At 41.3% G+C, this 16,898-nt stretch overlaps 1 protein-coding gene across 1 annotated transcript in view; it reads right to left on the bottom strand.

Moving 5' to 3' along the window:
- Positions 1-16,898, bottom strand: part of PPM1D (protein phosphatase, Mg2+/Mn2+ dependent 1D) — a 69,344-nt gene that overhangs the window by 20,619 nt on the left and 31,827 nt on the right. The window contains exon 3 of the mRNA XM_031657489.1: positions 11,890-12,014. Within this exon, the coding sequence (XP_031513349.1) occupies positions 11,890-12,014 (125 nt within the window). The remainder of the gene's footprint in view (positions 1-11,889; positions 12,015-16,898) is intronic.

Below are 16,898 nucleotides of genomic sequence, written 5' to 3'. Positions count from 1 at the left end.
AACATAAATGAAACTATAAATTTTTCTTTTGTTTCCAATAAATGTGGAAGAGGAGACAGAAAGAAGAAAACATTAATTTCTGCCTCTTTTGTTTATTGTGAACTACTTAAGGGAAATGCCTAAATTAAAAGCAAAAGATTTTCAGACAAGAGGTTAAACAATTTTTGTCCCCTTTCAGTAGGTCTGTTTTTTTGTTGTTGTTAAATAAGAGGAAGAGCTTTGTCCTTTTCCTTATTTAAACTTCCTCACTAGCTCCCATCAGAAATACTGGCAATTCAAACATACTGGGAGTCCAAGGAAAGAATAATTCAAATCAATTACTCCCACTCAAAAGTAGCAAAATCACTGCTACCCAGACTCTTCAAAGAGCAATTCAGCCCTCTCAGCAGCAAAACAGAATACACGCAACCACTAAAAGCTAATTATAATCCAGATAAGCTCACAAAGACACACTTACCTCATTATACCAGCAAAACAAAGCTGCCTGGTTGACGAAATAATAAAAATAAACATGGAGACAGTGGCACAATCATGGCTCACTGCAGGATCGATCTCCTGGGCTCAAGTGATCCTCCTACGTCAACCTCTCAAGTAGCTGGGACTATAGGTGTATACCAACAGGCCCAGCTAATTTATTTTTTGTAGAGATGGGGTTCCCACTATGTTGTCCAGGCTGGTCTCCAAGTCCTGGACTCAAGCAATCCTCCCACCTCGGTCTCCCAAAGTGGTGGGATTACAGGTATGAGCCACGGTACTGGGTCTGCCTTTTTATTTTATAATATTATGTAATACACCCACATGGTACGAAAACCAAAAGATACAAAAGGGTATATATACAGTGAAAATTCTCCTTTCTCATCACTGCCCTTCCAGTTTTCCCTGAAAGGACTATTATTATTATGTTCTTACCTTTCTGGAGATACCTATCTATCTACCTACCTACATATATATATGTGTGTGTATATACACACACACACCCCCCCACACACACATATATTTACATTGCTTTGGTGAAACTGTCCTTTCAAGTTTCCAACTCTTTTACTGACAACTTCCAAATCACTAGTCTCCAATATCTTGCCAATATCTACTACTTTTTTTTTGAGATGGAGTTTCGCTCTTGTTGCCCAGGCTGGAGTGCAATGGCGTGATCTTGGCTCACTGCAACCTCCACCTCCTGGTTTCAAGTGATTCTCCTGCCTCAGCCTCCTGAGTAGCTGGGATTACAGGTGCCCATGACCACACCTGGCTAATTTTTGTATTTTTAGTAGAGACACGTTTCACCATGTTGGCTAGGCTGGTCTGGAACTCCTGACCTCAGGTGATCTGTACTCCTAGACTTCCCAAAGTGCTGGGATTACAGGCATTAGCCACCACGCCCGACCTCAATCTCTCTTTCTCGATAAACCACAATACGTTTCCAGAAGAACGGATTGTTTCTTCTAACTTAAATTTTTAAACTGTGGGTTTTGACTAAGATACATGGTCTATTTCTATTTCTTTGATTTCTTTCATCATTTTGTAGTTTCCCGCATATAAATCTTAAACATAGTTTGTTACAATTATACCTAATTGTATTTCATGGGTTTTTTTTGGGTGCAATTATAGATGATACTTATTTAAATTTCATTATGAACTGTTCATTTTTAGTACATAAAAATATGATAGACTGTGTAGGCTGAATCTGGGTCCTGTGAACTTGCTGAATCCACTTATTAATTCCAGTAGTTCTTCTGAAGATTATTTGGGATTTTTTATGCAGACAATGTTGGAATCTGTGGATAGAACTGGTTTTAGTTATTTGCTGAACCATCTGAGATTAGATTACAGACTCAAAACACTTCACCTCCAAATAATAATACTTCAACAGTTATCTCCTAAGCATGAGGATGCTATTCTACCACACTCCGACAATTTTCTTTTTGTAACTGGTGAGTAGTCTGTAGGGTGAAAGTTTGAGGCTCTGTGAAATATCCTGTTCTGTACCAAAATATGCCATATTTTAGCCTCTACTGATGATTCCTGAATGAATCAATTATCATAATGGTTATAAACTGATGATAGAATTGGGATATTCTAACTACATTTATTAGCTGACAGTTTATTTACTTTACTTTGGTTCTTTTCTTCTTTCCCAACCCCAGAAAGTTTTTGTTTTGTTTTGTTTGAGACATGGTCTTACTCTGTTGCCCAGGATGGAGTGCAGCGGTGCGATCATGGCTCCTTGTAGCCTGCGCCTCCCAGGCTCAAGCAGTTCTCTCATCTGTCTTCCAAGTAGCTGGGACTACAGGGGTGTGCCACCGCACCCAGCTAATTTTTTTGTATTTTTTTCTACAGATGGGGTTTTGCCATGTCGGCCAGGCTGATCTCGAACTCCTGAGCTCAAGCGATCCACCCGCCTCGGCCTCTCAAAGTGCTAGGATTACAGGCTGCTGGGATTACAGGCATAAGCCACTGTGCCCAGGCCTGAAAGTTTCTGTTTTGTTTTGTTTGAGATGGAGTCTCACTCTGTCGCCCAGGCTGGAGTGCAGTGGTGTGACCTCGGCTCACTGCAAGCTCCGCCCCCTGGGTTCACACCATTCTCCTGCCTCAGCCTCCCGAGTAGCTGGGAATACAGGTGCCCGCCACCACACTGGGCTAATTTTTTTGCATTTTTAGTAGAGATGGGGGTTTCACCATGTTAGCCAGGATGGTCTCGATCTCCTGACCTCGTGATCCACCTGCCTCGGCCTCCCAAAGTACTGGGATTACAGGCGTGAGCCACCACACTCGGCTGAAAGTCTTTTTTAAAGAATTTTCTGGCCGGACACAGTGGCTCACACCTGTAATCCCAACACTTTGGGAGGCTGAGGCTGGTAGATCACGAGGTCAAGAGATCGAGACCATCCGGGCCAAAATGGTGAAACCCTGTCTCTACTAGAAATACAAAAATTAGCTGGGGGCGGGGATGGTGCACACCCATAGTCCCAGCTACTTGAGAGGCTGAGGCAGGAGAATTGCTTGAACCCAGGAGACAGAGGTTGCAGTGAGCCGAGATCGCACCACTGCATTCCAGCCTGATGACAGAGCGAGACACCGTCTCAAAAAAAAAAAAAAAAAAAGGAGTTTTCTTTGGAGTCTCTCTGAATCTACTATGGGAGGGTGGCTACCCAATTCACAAATTGGCTACCCAAATCACAAAAATACAGTCCATCTCTATATAGACTTACAGATTCTTTTTTATTCAATATTTTTAAACTTATTCATGTTATAATTTGTTTTGATGCTTAAGTTGCTTCAAATTTGCTAGTAAAAGTCTCTAGAATCTGACCTTTTAACAAACTCACCAGATGATTCATACTCAGAGCCACTTTCCTTTGTTTTATCAGTTCAAAGAGTCTGTGTGATTCTATATAATATCAAATAAATGGTAAGGATCAGAATTGGGCCTTTAACTAAGGATTTTTATTACTGATCTAGTGTTTGTACACCAAAGTAGGATCACAGAACATTTCTGCAGGTCCTGAAAGGAGGTGTCTTGGACATTGGCAGACAGCCAATTCCCTTTTTTCCTCAGTAGAGGGTGCTGAAGGGACACCAGAAGAGAGGAGGCCTGCTGTCTGGTTCCAGTATATTTTCTGCTTGCTCTTGTGGCACATGGCAGCCAGCAGTACACAAGACACTCAGTGGTCCTTACACCAAGCAAATTTCAGCACCCCTTTGAGTGGTTTCCCATGGAGAACTTCCAACAACGTTTACACCTCTAATCCATTCTCAAAATTGCAATTAAAATTCTCTCTTTAAAACACAAACCTAGTAGATTAAAGATTTAAATGTAAGACCTCAAACTGTAAGACTCCTGGATGGACATCAGCCTTGGGAAAAAATCTGTGACTAAATCCTCAAAAGCAACTGCAACAAAAACAAAAATTGACAAGTGGGACCTAATGAAAGAGCTTCTGCACAGCAAAAGAAACTATCAACAGAGTAAACAGACAACCTACAGAAAGGGAGAAAATATTCGCAAACATGTATCTGACAAAGAATTATCTAGAATCTGTAAGGAACTTAAACAATTCAACAAGTTTAAAAACAAATAACCCCATTAAAAAGTAGGCAGAAGGCATCAACAGTTTTCAAAAGAAGACATGCAAATGGCCAAGAATGATAAAAAGCTCCACATTAGTAATCATTAGAGAATGCATATGAAAACCACAATGAGATACCATCTCATACCTGTCAGAATGACTATTATTAAAAAGTCAAAAAATGACAGATGCTGGCAAAGCTGCAGAGAAAAGGGAATGCTTATACACTGTTGGTGGGAATATAAATTAATTCAGCCACTGTGGAAAGCAGTATGGAGATACCTCAAAGAACTTAAAACAGAACTACCATTCGATCTAGCAATCCTGTTACTGGGTATACATACAAAGGAAAATAAATTGCTCTACCAAAAAGACATATGCACTCAAATGTTCATCAGAGCACTATTCACAATAGCAAAGACAAGGAATCTACTTAGGTGCCCATCAAAAGTGAAATGGATAAAGAAAATATGGTACATACACACTACGGAATAATACATAGCCACGAAAAAAATGAAATTATGTCCTTTGCAGCAACACAGATGCAGCTGGAGGCCACTATCCTAAGCAAATTAATGCAGGAAAAGAAAGCCAAATACCACATGTTCTCACTTATAAATGGGAGCTAAACATTGGGTACACATGAACATACAGATGGCAACAACAGACACTGAGGACCACTAGAGGGAGAAGGGAGAGAAGGAGGAAGACGTGAAAAACTAACAATTGGTTACTATGCTCTCTACCTGGATGACGGAATCAACCGTACCCCAAACCTCAGCACCATGCAATATACCCATGTAACAAACCTGTACATGTACTTCCTGAATCTAAAAGTTGAAATTACAAAAACAAAAAAACCCCCACAAATCTAGGATAAATGGTGGATGATGGTTGCAAAACAGTATAACTGTACTTAACATCAATGAACCACGTGCTTACAACAGTAAGTTGTGTGTATGCTAAGTATATATTACCACAATTAAAAACACACAAATCTGGTTGTTTCCCATTCCAACTCTGTTATAGTTCACAATTATTTTTAAGATAAAGACACAATTCTTTTGTTTTTTTTTTGAAACGGGGTCTTGCTCTGTCACCCAAGCTGGAGTGCAGTGACACAATCTTGGCTCACTGCAGCCTACTGGGCTCAAGCAATCCTCCCGACCAAAGCCTCCTGAGTAACTGGGACTACAAGCACGTGCAACCACACCCAGCCAATTATTTGTAGAGGGGAGATTTCGCCATGTTGTCCAACTGGTCTTGAACTGAAGCAATCCACCTGCCTTGACCTCCCAAAGTGTTGGAATTATGGGCATGAGCCACCACATCCAGCCAAACACAATTCTTTACCACTGGCTATAAAATACAGTATTTTCTCATTTTAACCAAATCTCTTATTTCCTTATCCCTGTTCCAGCTACAATGGCCTTCACCAGAGTTCCTATGTCACTATGCTTCTTCCTGTCACCGAACTTTTCGAAAACGCTGTTTTCTATGCCTAAAACACACTTTCTTCCTCCTTAACCTCCAGTAATTCTTCAAAACTCAGTTCAAATATCACTTTTCCGGCCTCTCTGGTTAAGTGAAATATCCTTATTTTAGGTTTTCATTAGTACATACAAGAAGAATAGGCTGGGTGTGGTGGCTCACGCCTATAATCCCAACACTTTGGGAAGCTGAGGCGGGCAGATCACTTGAGGTCAGGAGTTCAAGACCAGCCTGGCCAACATGGTGAAATCCCATCTCTACTAAAAATACGAAAAGTAGCTGGGTGCAGTGGCGCTCGCCTGTAGTCCCAGCTACTTAGGAGGTGGAGGCAGAAGAATCACTTGAACCTGGGAGGCAGAGGCTGCAGTGAGCCGAGATCGTGTCACTACACTCCAGCCTGAGCAACAGAGTGAGACTCCCTCTCAAAAAAAAAAAGAGAAAAATTAAAAATTCTCAGTTTTAGCTGGACGCCATGGCTCACATTTGTAATCCCAGCACTTTAGGCGGCTGAGGCAGGTAGATCACCTGAGGTCAGGAGTTAGAGACCAAACTAGCCAACATGGCGAAACTGCTGTATTTTTGTATTTTATAAAAATACAAAAATTAGCTGAGTGTGGTGGCGGGTGCCTGTAATTCCAGCTACGTGGGAGGCTGAGGCAGGAGAATTGCTTGAACCTGGGAAGTAATGGTTACAGTGAGCCGAGATCGTCCCACTGCACTCCAGCCTGGGTGACAAGAATGAAACTCAGTTTCCAAAAAAAAAAAAAAAAACAGTTTTTTTTTTGTTTTTGTTTTTCAGTTTTTGTTATCATCTGATGAATGCCTTTCAATCCTCTCCTAGACTGCAAGCTCCATGAGGGGAAAGATGATGTGTTTGTACATACAGCAGAGTGCTTCATACACACTGTACTCAAAAATTGATCTCCCCAGTGAAAAAAATGATTTGCAAGACTCAAATGCAATTCCAGCAGGCAGCCACTAGAAGGCACCTTTGTTACATTTGCACTTGGGTAATTATCATCAGTGTCTATAGGACACCAATGTTGACAAGGAGACATCTATTCCCACTCCTTCCCCCGCCAAAAAAAAAAAACTGTAAGAAAAATGGCTGTAAACCATAACGGTGTGTGTGTGCAAAATACCAGCATTTAATTTACTTTTGGCCAATAAGTATTTCCATGCAACAAGCTAAACTCAGAAAATCAGTAACACAGCTCTTTTAAAAATATTATTTCCGGGTCGGTCACAGTGGCTCATGCTTGTAATCCCAGTGCTTTGGGAAGCGGAGGTGGGCAGATCAACTGAGGTCAGGAGTTCGAGACCAGCCTGGCCAACATGGTAAGACCCCATCTCTACTAAAAATACAAACATCAGCCAGGTGTGGTGGCATGTGCCTGTAATCCCAGCTACTTGGAAGACTGAGGCAGAAGAATCATCTGAACCTGGGAGGCAGAGGTTGCAGTGAGCTGAGATCGTGCCACTGCATTTCAGCCTGGGCAACAGAGTAAGATTCTATCTCAAAAAAAAAAAAAAAAATTCTTTTCCAAGTGTCAGAATAATGGTTTGAAAAGTAATATAGCAGGCCGGGCGTGGTGGCTCACGCCTGTAATCCCAACAATTTGGGAGGCCGAGGAGGGCGGATCATGAGGTCAGGAGATCGACACCATCCTGGCTAACATGGTGAAATCTGGTCTCCACTAAAAAATATATACAAAAAATTAGCCGGGCGTGGTGGCGGGCGCCTGTAGTCGCAACTACTCGGGAGGCTGAGGCAGGAGAATGGCGTGAACCCGGCAGGCGAAGCTGACAGTGAGCCAAGATCGCACCACTGCACTCTAACCTGGGCGACAGAGTGAGACTCCATCTCAACAAACAAACAAACAAACAAACAAACAAACAAAAAGTAATACAGCAAAGCCTTTTTAGCTTAAATATTAAAATCTAAAAGGTACCATTATTTTTGAAAAGAAAATATTTATGTGACAAGAGAAATCAAGAGGAAAAAAGTTTTTTTATCACTAAAACGATTTTGTCTCTTATAAGAAAGCCCTTTTACCAAAATATTAATTCACTTCTGCATGTGTTTACAAAATTATGTTGAAGTAAAGCAACTTCTACAAAAAACTGTCTAAACTTGCTGTATCAAATTTTATTCCTCCCACTCAAGAAGATGGTTCTTTCTTCAATAACCCCAATTATGGTTGTGGTCTCACTATTCCACTAAAAGCTACTTTCTTTTTCAAGGTCACCAATGACCTCCGCATTTCTAAATCCCATGGTCATTTTTCAATCCTCCCTCCACCTAAGGACAACAGCATTTGAAACTCTTTCTTTCTGGAAACACTTTCTTCACTTAGCTTCCAGGGTACTCTCTCCCAAATTTCCTATTTGACTTACAGCTCTTAGTTGTTCTAACCTTGTTCTTCCATTCATATCCCCCAACTCTTTTTTTTTTTTTTTTTTTTTTAATTTTAATCCAACCCTCAAATGGAACCAGAGCACATCCCCCGAGTCTTAACAGTGAGAGTATCTCAGGGCTCAGCCACTAGACCTTCCCCACTTTTCTATCTGCACTCAATCCCTACATGACCTCAAGACTTTGTATACTATCTATATGCTACTGGCTCCCCCAAATTGAAATCTCCACCCTAGATATCACCTGAAATCAATTCTTACAATGGGAAGCCAAATAGGTGTCACCATCTTAATGTCTAAAACGTGCTGAAAGGGTAATGTGTCCAAAACTGAACTTCCGACCTCTCCTTTTCATTGATGTTCCAGTCATTTCTTTATCAGTTAGTGGCAACTCCATTTTTCCACCTTCTCTGTTAAAAATAACGAGCAGGAGCAGGGCACGGTGGCTCATGCCTGTAATCCTAGTACTCTGGGAGGCCGAGGTGGGTAGATCACTTGAAGTTAGAGTTCGAGACCAGCCTGACCAACATGGTGAAATCCCTGTGGCACAGAGTGAGACCTCATCTCAAAAAAAAAACAAAAAAAGGAAGAAAAAAGAGAAAAATTCATGAGCAATGAGAACCCTTACATTTGTTACTTCTGCCCAAATTCTGTGGCCCCAGACACTCACAGGTCTTTACTAAAAATATAAAATTAGCCGGGCGTGGTGGCACACGCCTATAATCCCAGCTACTTGGGAGGCTGAGGCAGCAGAATCGCTTGAATCCAGGAGGTAGAGGTTGAAGTGAGCTGAGATCACGCCATTGCACCCCAACCTGGGCAATAAGAGCGAAATTCTGTCTCAAAAAAAAAAAAAAAAAATCATGAGTAGGCTGAGCGCTGTGACACACCTATAGTCCAAGTACTTTGCGAGGCTGAGGTGGGCAGATCGCTTGAAGTCAGGAATTTGAGACCAACCTAGGCAAAGACATCTCTACAAAAAATTTTTAAAAATTAGTAGGGTGTGGTGGCGTGCACCTGTAACCCCAGCTACCTGGCAGGCTGAGGCTGTGGGGGAACACTTGAGCCCAGGACTTTAGGGGCTGCAATGAGCTCTAGCCTAGGGCCTAGGGCACAGAGTGAGACCTCATCTCAAAAAAAAAAAAAAAAAAAAAGAAAAGAAAAAAAGAAAAATTTGTGAGTAATAAGAACCCTTACATTTGTTACTTCTGCCTAAATTCTGTGGCCCCAGACACTCACAGGTCTCACTGCCTCATCTCTTTACTTACACTTTACTTACATATCATCTTAGCGAGACCCCCCTCTGACCATCCCATTTATAATTATTATACAGGCCCCACCCCCATGGCATTCCCTGCTTTATTTTTCTTGGTCGCATTTCTAACACAATATATGTCCTACTTAGTTATTTTAGTTTATCATGTTTTCCTCTAACCTAGAAAGTAAGCTCCATGGGTGCAGGAATTTTTGTTTCATTCACGGCTGAATCCTCAGCACCTGGAACAGTACCTAGCACATAGCAGGTATTTAATAAATATTTGGTGGATAAAGAACAATCATGAAGAAGTAGGAACTGTATGCTTTTAAAATACATCCACAAATTATTTGATATACTTGAGGGTGGGCTGGACTTAGTGATTCAAGGCTAACAAAATACAAAGCTGGATTCCCTACAGCAAGTGATCAAGAAAGCAAGATAGAAGTCAAAATGTCTTTTTATGATCACTTGCTCTAAGGAAGCCAGCTGCCATATGATGAAGGCACATTCAAGCAACCCTATGTAGAGGCCGGCAAAGCAAGAAACTGAAGCCTACTGCCAAGCCAGCTTACTCAGTGAGCTGTCTTACAAGTAGATGCTCCAACCCCACTGAAGGCTTCAGATGATTAATGACATCTTGATTACAGCTACACAAGAGACCCTAAGCCAGAACTACCCAATTAAGTCACCCCTGGGTTACTGAGCCAGAGAAGCTGTGTACATAAAAAATGTTTTAAACTCCTAAGTGTGGGAGTATTTGATTACACAGCAATAGATAACTAATACAGCAGGACTGTAATAACCTGGGATAATCACTTTGGGAAGAAATTTAGCAATACCTAATAAAACTAAACACGTAGATATCTCTGAACTGAGTCTCCCAACTGGTATTCCTTGGATGAGTATGGCCTAGGGGCAGCAGGGTGGGTCCTCAGTGGCTAGAGCATCCAAGTTAGTTACCTCAGTCTCAAGTAGCCTCCTCTGCTTACTGTAGAAATATTATCATCCTGTGTGAGTGTCGATGACACAAAAACAGTTGGTAAGTAACAAACTATGACCCAGAAATTCCATTTCTAGTTATGTATCTTAAAGAAATCTTGCCAGGTACAGTGGCTCACACCTGTAATCCCAGTACTTTGGGAGGCCGAGGCGGGCAGATCACCTGAGGTCAGGAGTTCAAGACCAGTCTGACCAACATAGAGAAACCCCGTCTCTACTGAAAATACGAAATTAGCCGGGCATGGTGCCGCATGTCTGTAATCCCAGCTACTCAGGAGGCTGAGGCAGAAGAATCGCTTGAACCCAGGAGGCAAAGGTTACAGTGAGCCGAGATCGTACCAGTGCACTCTAGCCTGGGTAACAAGAATAAAACCCTGTCTCAAAAAAAAAAAAAAAAAAAAAAGAAAAGAAAGAAATCTCATATGTGTATATAAGGAAATATTTATTGCAGTATTTTTCATAATAGCAAATGCTTGGATATAACATAAAAGTCCACCAGTCAGGGTGTAGAAGAAGAAAATTAGTTTCACATTGGAAACAAATTATTAATACATATAGTAGTTGTGCTGGGTGTAGTGGCTCATGCCTACAATCCCAGCACTTTGGGAGGCCGAGGTAGGAGGATGGCTTAAGCCCAGGACCAGCTCGGGCAACATAGTGAGACTCCGTCTCCTCAAAAAAGAAGAAATTAGCCAGGCGTGGTGGCTCATGCCTGTAGTCCCAGTTACTTGGGAGGCTGAGGTGGGAGGATCGCTTGAGCCTGGGAGGTAGAGGTTGTAGTGAGCCGTCATCGTGCCACTGCAACCCAGCCTGAATAACAGAACAAGATCCTGTCTCATAAAATAAAAATAAACAAATGTGCGTTTTCTCCGAGACATTTTCTTTGGAAAAACTACCCCCATCTAGCATAGCCAAGGTAAGACACCTTACTAGGTATAATTCTCTAGCCTTCTTTCCAAAGCCAAGTAGACCAGAAATATAACTATTTTTTTTTCATACTTATTTTACTTTGCTAACTAAAGAAAAAAGACGTTTTGAAGGCTCTCAGGAGGACTTAAAGGGCTAAAGTAGAATGCGATATTTAAAAATAGTTTCAAGGGTAACATTAAGCCTAGACATGCATATACTTCCCTAAACACAGATAGAAATTAGCAAAACACTGAACATGACTCATGAACAAAGAGCAACTGTCAGTGAAATATATACCTAAACCTTCCTTTCAATTAGGCTTTTTTTTTTTTTGAGTCTTGCTCTGTTACCCGGGCTGGAGTGCAGTGGTGCGATCACTGCAACCTCTGCCTCCTGGGTTCAAGCAATTCTCCTGCCTCAGCCTCCTGAGTAGCTGGGACTACAAGTACACGTCACTATGCCTAGCTAATTTTTGTATTTTTAGTGAGGATGCAGTTTCACCATGTTGACTAGGCTGGTCTCAAACTCCTGACCTCAAGTGGTCTGCCCATCTGAGCTTCCCAAGGTGCTAGGATTATAAGCGTGAGCCACCATGCATGGCTTCTACTAGGTTCTAAAGCATTTAATAGAATATCATGATATCTCTACCCTCACTATATGCCATGTAAGGGTTCTCAGTTTCCTTTTTTATTTTGCCACCATACATTATACAAAATTCAATATAATTTCACCAAATTAAGTCCTACTTACCAAGTGCTCTTGCTACTGCCAGAAAAGGAATCTGGTCAATAACTGTGCTTCTTCTAACAGGTCCATTGTGAGTGAGCCGAGGTCGTTTCCAAACTACACGATTCACCCCAGACTTGTTCATCACACTAAAAATAAATAGAGTTCACATAAATAATCTAAATGATTAAAATACAACAATAAGGTAGCTCAGTATATTAAATCACTAATAAAAGAAGACTACATTATTACGAAATAATGTCTTATGTGTTTCAAATACAAAGATAACATAAGCCAAAATTCCTGTTCAGAGAGGAATTAGGGTGGATTCAAAGCAGAAAATGTTGAGATTACTGGAATAGGCAGTATAACCAAATGAATGTAATGTGAAGAAAAGTGAGTATAAATACCACGTCAAAAAAAAAGCAAAATTACCTAATTAGTAAACAATTGGGGGATGACAGAAGACCTTATCTAAGTGGAGAGAGAATTGCTTGAACATGGGAGGCAGAGGCTGCAGTGAGCCAAGATCGCACCACTGCACTCCAGCCTGGATGACAGAGCGAGACTCTGTCTCAATAAATAAATAAATAAATAAATAAATAAATAAATAAATAGGGATTAAATCGTGATATAAGCAATTAAAAAGGAAAGGTTATAAAGTTCTGAGTGTTTATGTTGAGGATGGGGGAAACATAGCAGAACTTCAGTTTTAATTTTTGTTATTGTTGGTTGGTTGCTTTTTTATTTTTTATTTTTTATTTTTTTTTGAGACAGAGTCTCACTCTGTTGCCCAGGCTGGAGTGCAATGGCGTGATCTCAGCTCACCGCAACCTCTGCCTCCTGGGTTTAAGCAATTCTCCTGCCTCAGTCTCCCGAGTAGCTTGGATTACAGGCATACACTACCATGCCTGGCTAATTTTTGTATTTTTAGCAGAGATGGGGTTTCAACATGTTGGCCAGGCTGGTCTGGAACTCCCGACCTCAGGTGATCCGCCCACATCAGCCTCCCAAAATGATGGGACTACAGGAATGAGCCACCGTGCCTGGCCAGTTTTTTTGTTTATTTTTACTTATTTATTTATTTAATTTATTTTGAGATGGAGTTTTGCTCTTGTTGTCCAGGCTGGAGTACAGTGGCACGACCTCAGCTCACTGTGACCTCTGCCTCCTGGGTTCAAGCGATTCTTCTGCCTCAGCCTCCTGAGTAGCTGGAACTACAGGCACGCGCTACCACGCCTGCTAATTTTTGTATTTTCAGTAGAGATGGGGTTTCACCATGTTGGCCAGGCTGGTCTCGAACTCCTGACCTCAGCCTCCCAAAGTGCTGGGAGCCACCACGAGCCACCATGCCTGGCTAATTTTTTCTTTTTTGAGGAGATGGGGTCTCACTATGTTGCCCGGGCTGGTCCTGGGCTTAAGCCATCCTCCCACCTCAGCCTTCAAAGTGCTGGGATTATAGGCATGAGCAACGGCGCCTGGCCTGTTTTTTGTTTTTTGATACAGAGTCTCACTCTTGTCGCCCAGGGTGGAGTGCAGTGGTGCACTCATGGTTTACTGCAGCCTTGACCTCCTCTTGTGCTATACTGATCCTCCCACCTCAGTCTCCTAAGTAGCCGAGACTACAGGCATGTGCCACCAGGCCCAACTAATTGTTGTGGGTTTTGTGGTGGGGGGGGGTTGTTTTTGTTTGTAGACACGGATTTTCACCTTGTTGCCCAGGCTGGCAGTTTTAATATGACTTCAGCAATATACAGAAAATACTATATATTTAGGTATTTCTGTAATTCAAAGTGTGAGACTAGACTTTGGGAAATAGATCAACTGTAGACATATAGATTTGGGAGTTACAAGAGTAAGAAAATCCTCCTAAAAATGTGTCATAGGAGCAACAGAAATGCCTAAAACTTGGAAATATGATTAGTTCTTTAGGAAAAAACACTGATAATCAAAACATTAGAGATGGTCTCTCAAACTCTGCCCGGCATGACCGAAATGAGCTTTACTTCAAATGGGAATTGATTTTTTAAATTTAATTTTTATTAATTTAAACAGCCATTTGTGGCTAGTGTTGAGTATACTGAACAGTCCAGAGGAGAACTGAAACAAGTAGAGAATGACCAGAAACCATTGTGGGTATTAACAAAGAATACAAATTCCAGAAAGTGGCTCATTTACCATCCCCGCCTCCTTTTTTTTTTTTTTGGAGACAGTCTTGCTCTGTTACCCAGGCTGGAGTGCAGTGGCGTGATCTTGACTCACTGCAGCCTCAGCCTCCTGAGTAGCTAGGATTACAGGCACCCAACACCATGCCTGGCTAATTTTTTTATTTTTAGTAGAGATGGGGTTTAACCATGTTGGCCAGGCTGGTCTTGAACTTCTGGCCTCAAGTGATGTGTCTGCCTCAGCCTCCCAAAACGCTGGTCTTACAGGCATGAGCCACCATCCCTTTTGAGAACTAGTTTTCATTTTGTTTTGAGACAGGGTGTCTGTCATTCTGTCGCCCAGGCTTCAGTGCAGTGGTATGATCGTGGTTCCCCACAGCTTTGACTTCTCGGGCTCAAGTGATCCTCCCACCTCAGATTCCCAAACAGCAGGGACCACAGGCATGTAATTTTTTTGTAGAGAATGGATCTCACTATGTTTGCCAGGCTGGTCTCAAGCCATCCTCCCATCCGGGCCTCCCAACGTGCTGGGATTACAAGCATGAGCCACCATGCCCAGCCAACAACTAGTTTAAATAAGTTCTGATATCAACAGGTTGATCATAACAAGAGTTAAAATATCAAAGGCATTCATTTTGTTACATTAAGCTTTCTTCAATGATGATCCTCAAAAGTCAACAGCAGAGTAAAGACTAAATTTGCCATTCACAAAAATCCATGAAACACAAGAGTTATAAGAGGCCAACATTCTGTCTTAATACCATCTTAAAGCTCTATTATTCTTTGCTAAACCTTCTCCCTACCAGGTAAGGTTTAGTACCTAAGTAATTTACAGTAGCTACTTCCAACATAACTAGACGAGCAGCTCTCTTGACACTAAATATTCAAAGATACTATGATCTGTGTTTCTGAGAAACAAAAAGACAAATAATGACACCGGTTAAAACACAGAAGTTTTAAGATCTAGTAACAAAAAACCAAAGCAACGTTATAAAAGATGCTTTTACTGCACTCCCTGTTGTTGTCCTATATGATTAAAAGGCATGTAAAAGGGAACAGCCTGACATGCAGAGAACTGACTGAGCAGCAACAGAAGGCTGGAAAAACAAAATGCTGGCCTGTTGCCCAGGCCGGGACAGAGGGAAGCAATGAAATAACTTATAATAAAATAGCTCAATTTTTGCAAAAAGTTACCTGCTCCAAAATAGCAGAGTATCTGCCCAACTGTCCAGATGGTGTTTTTGGTAATAAAACCAAAAAACTCTTTCTAAAAATGTTATTAAAATCAAATAAAATATAATTTTAAAATTCAAGTAAAAAAACAAAGAATAGTCAAGAAAGATATTTTTAAAACACAAAAGGGTAATTTCTTCTGTAGAAAATAATTATTTCCTTTTTTGTTCATTTATTTATAGTTATAAAAAAATTTTTTTTACATAGAGATGGAGGTCCCGCTATGTTGAACAGACTGGTCTCAAACTTCTAACCTCAAGTGATCCTCCCATCTTGGCCTCCAAAGCGCTAGGATTACAGGTGCCACAGCCAGCTGCTTTATTTCTTCTTTTTTGAGACAGAGTTTTCACTCTTGTTGGGCAGGCTGGAGTGCAGTGGCATGATCTTGGCTCACTGCAACCTCCGCCTCCCAGGTTCAAGAGATTCTCCTGCCTCAGCCTCCCAAGTAGCTGGGATTACAGGCACGTGCCACTATGCCTGGATAATTTTTTTGTATTTTTAGTAGAGATGGGGTATTGCCATGATGGCCAGGCTGCTCTCAAGCTTCTGACCTCCAGTGATCCGCCCACCTCAGGCTCCCACAGTGCTGGGATTACAGGTGTAAGTCACTGTGCCCAGCCCCAAGAAAAGTATTTTTTAAAAGGAAGATTAATGAGAAGGAATCAGGCCTACCAATATTTAAAATTATAATAAAGTCTCAGTTTTAAAAATTATAATACTGGTAAATAAGCAGGAAAAAAATTATAGCCCAGAAAAGACCCAAATATGTGGACGAATTCTGTTTATAATCTGCAAAGCCCACTTAGCATGACAACGAGCAGAGGTGTCAGATATATTCTGACCTTCGCAGTGACAAGATCAAATAGAATATAGCTTGAAAGGCAGTTCATCTAACTTTGCAGGATACTGGGCAGGAAATACAGTATGCCACCATAGCGACTTCAAGGATGTTGTCTTCAGCAGTGATTCAGACAGCCAGAAGCCATTTTTTCATCTCCCAAGTGATGGCTCAGTTGTAAGCAAGGCGACAGGGTCTATCTTAGGTAAGCTTCATGTGCCACAGAAACCAATGTAATAAATAGCACATGACTATAGTTTCTTTGTCCCTACACAAGACAAACTGCATGCATACAAGGAAGCCAAGGTCTGTGCTTCCGAATAGAAATGTATACTCCATTCAACGACTTCCCTACCAAGATGCAATTCCATTCAGGGATCATTCTACAATAAGCAATGCTGTCTAATAACAGAGGTGATATTTCACATTTATCTTAACTAGAGAAATACAAGGAGAGGGTAAATTCAAGGTCATCTTCCCACTGAAGAAGGGTCTTAAGCCTGGTCACCCTGCTACTCAGTAATGAAAAGATGTGTAATTATTCAAGTGGCTACCAGTAGTCATCTAGAAAAAAAGTTAACTTGTCTATTTACTACATAGCTTAGATCTCAAAATTCCAGAAGGATTAAAGATTAAAATATAAAAGATGATGAAACCATATGAGAACTGGCAAAGTGGTTCTCAAAATGTGGTTTAGGGGACCCTGGCAGGTTGCTAAAGACTTTTTCAGGGTGTCTCCAAGGTCTATGTATATATTTTTTTCATAATACTACTAAGACCGCATGTATACAGTGGAG

This window comes from Papio anubis, chromosome 17 (assembly GCF_008728515.1).
Source record: "Papio anubis isolate 15944 chromosome 17, Panubis1.0, whole genome shotgun sequence".
Classification (NCBI taxonomy): Eukaryota; Metazoa; Chordata; class Mammalia; order Primates; family Cercopithecidae; genus Papio; species Papio anubis.
The sequence above is the reverse complement of the archived record's forward strand: the minus strand, read 5'-3'. Positions and strand labels throughout refer to the sequence as shown.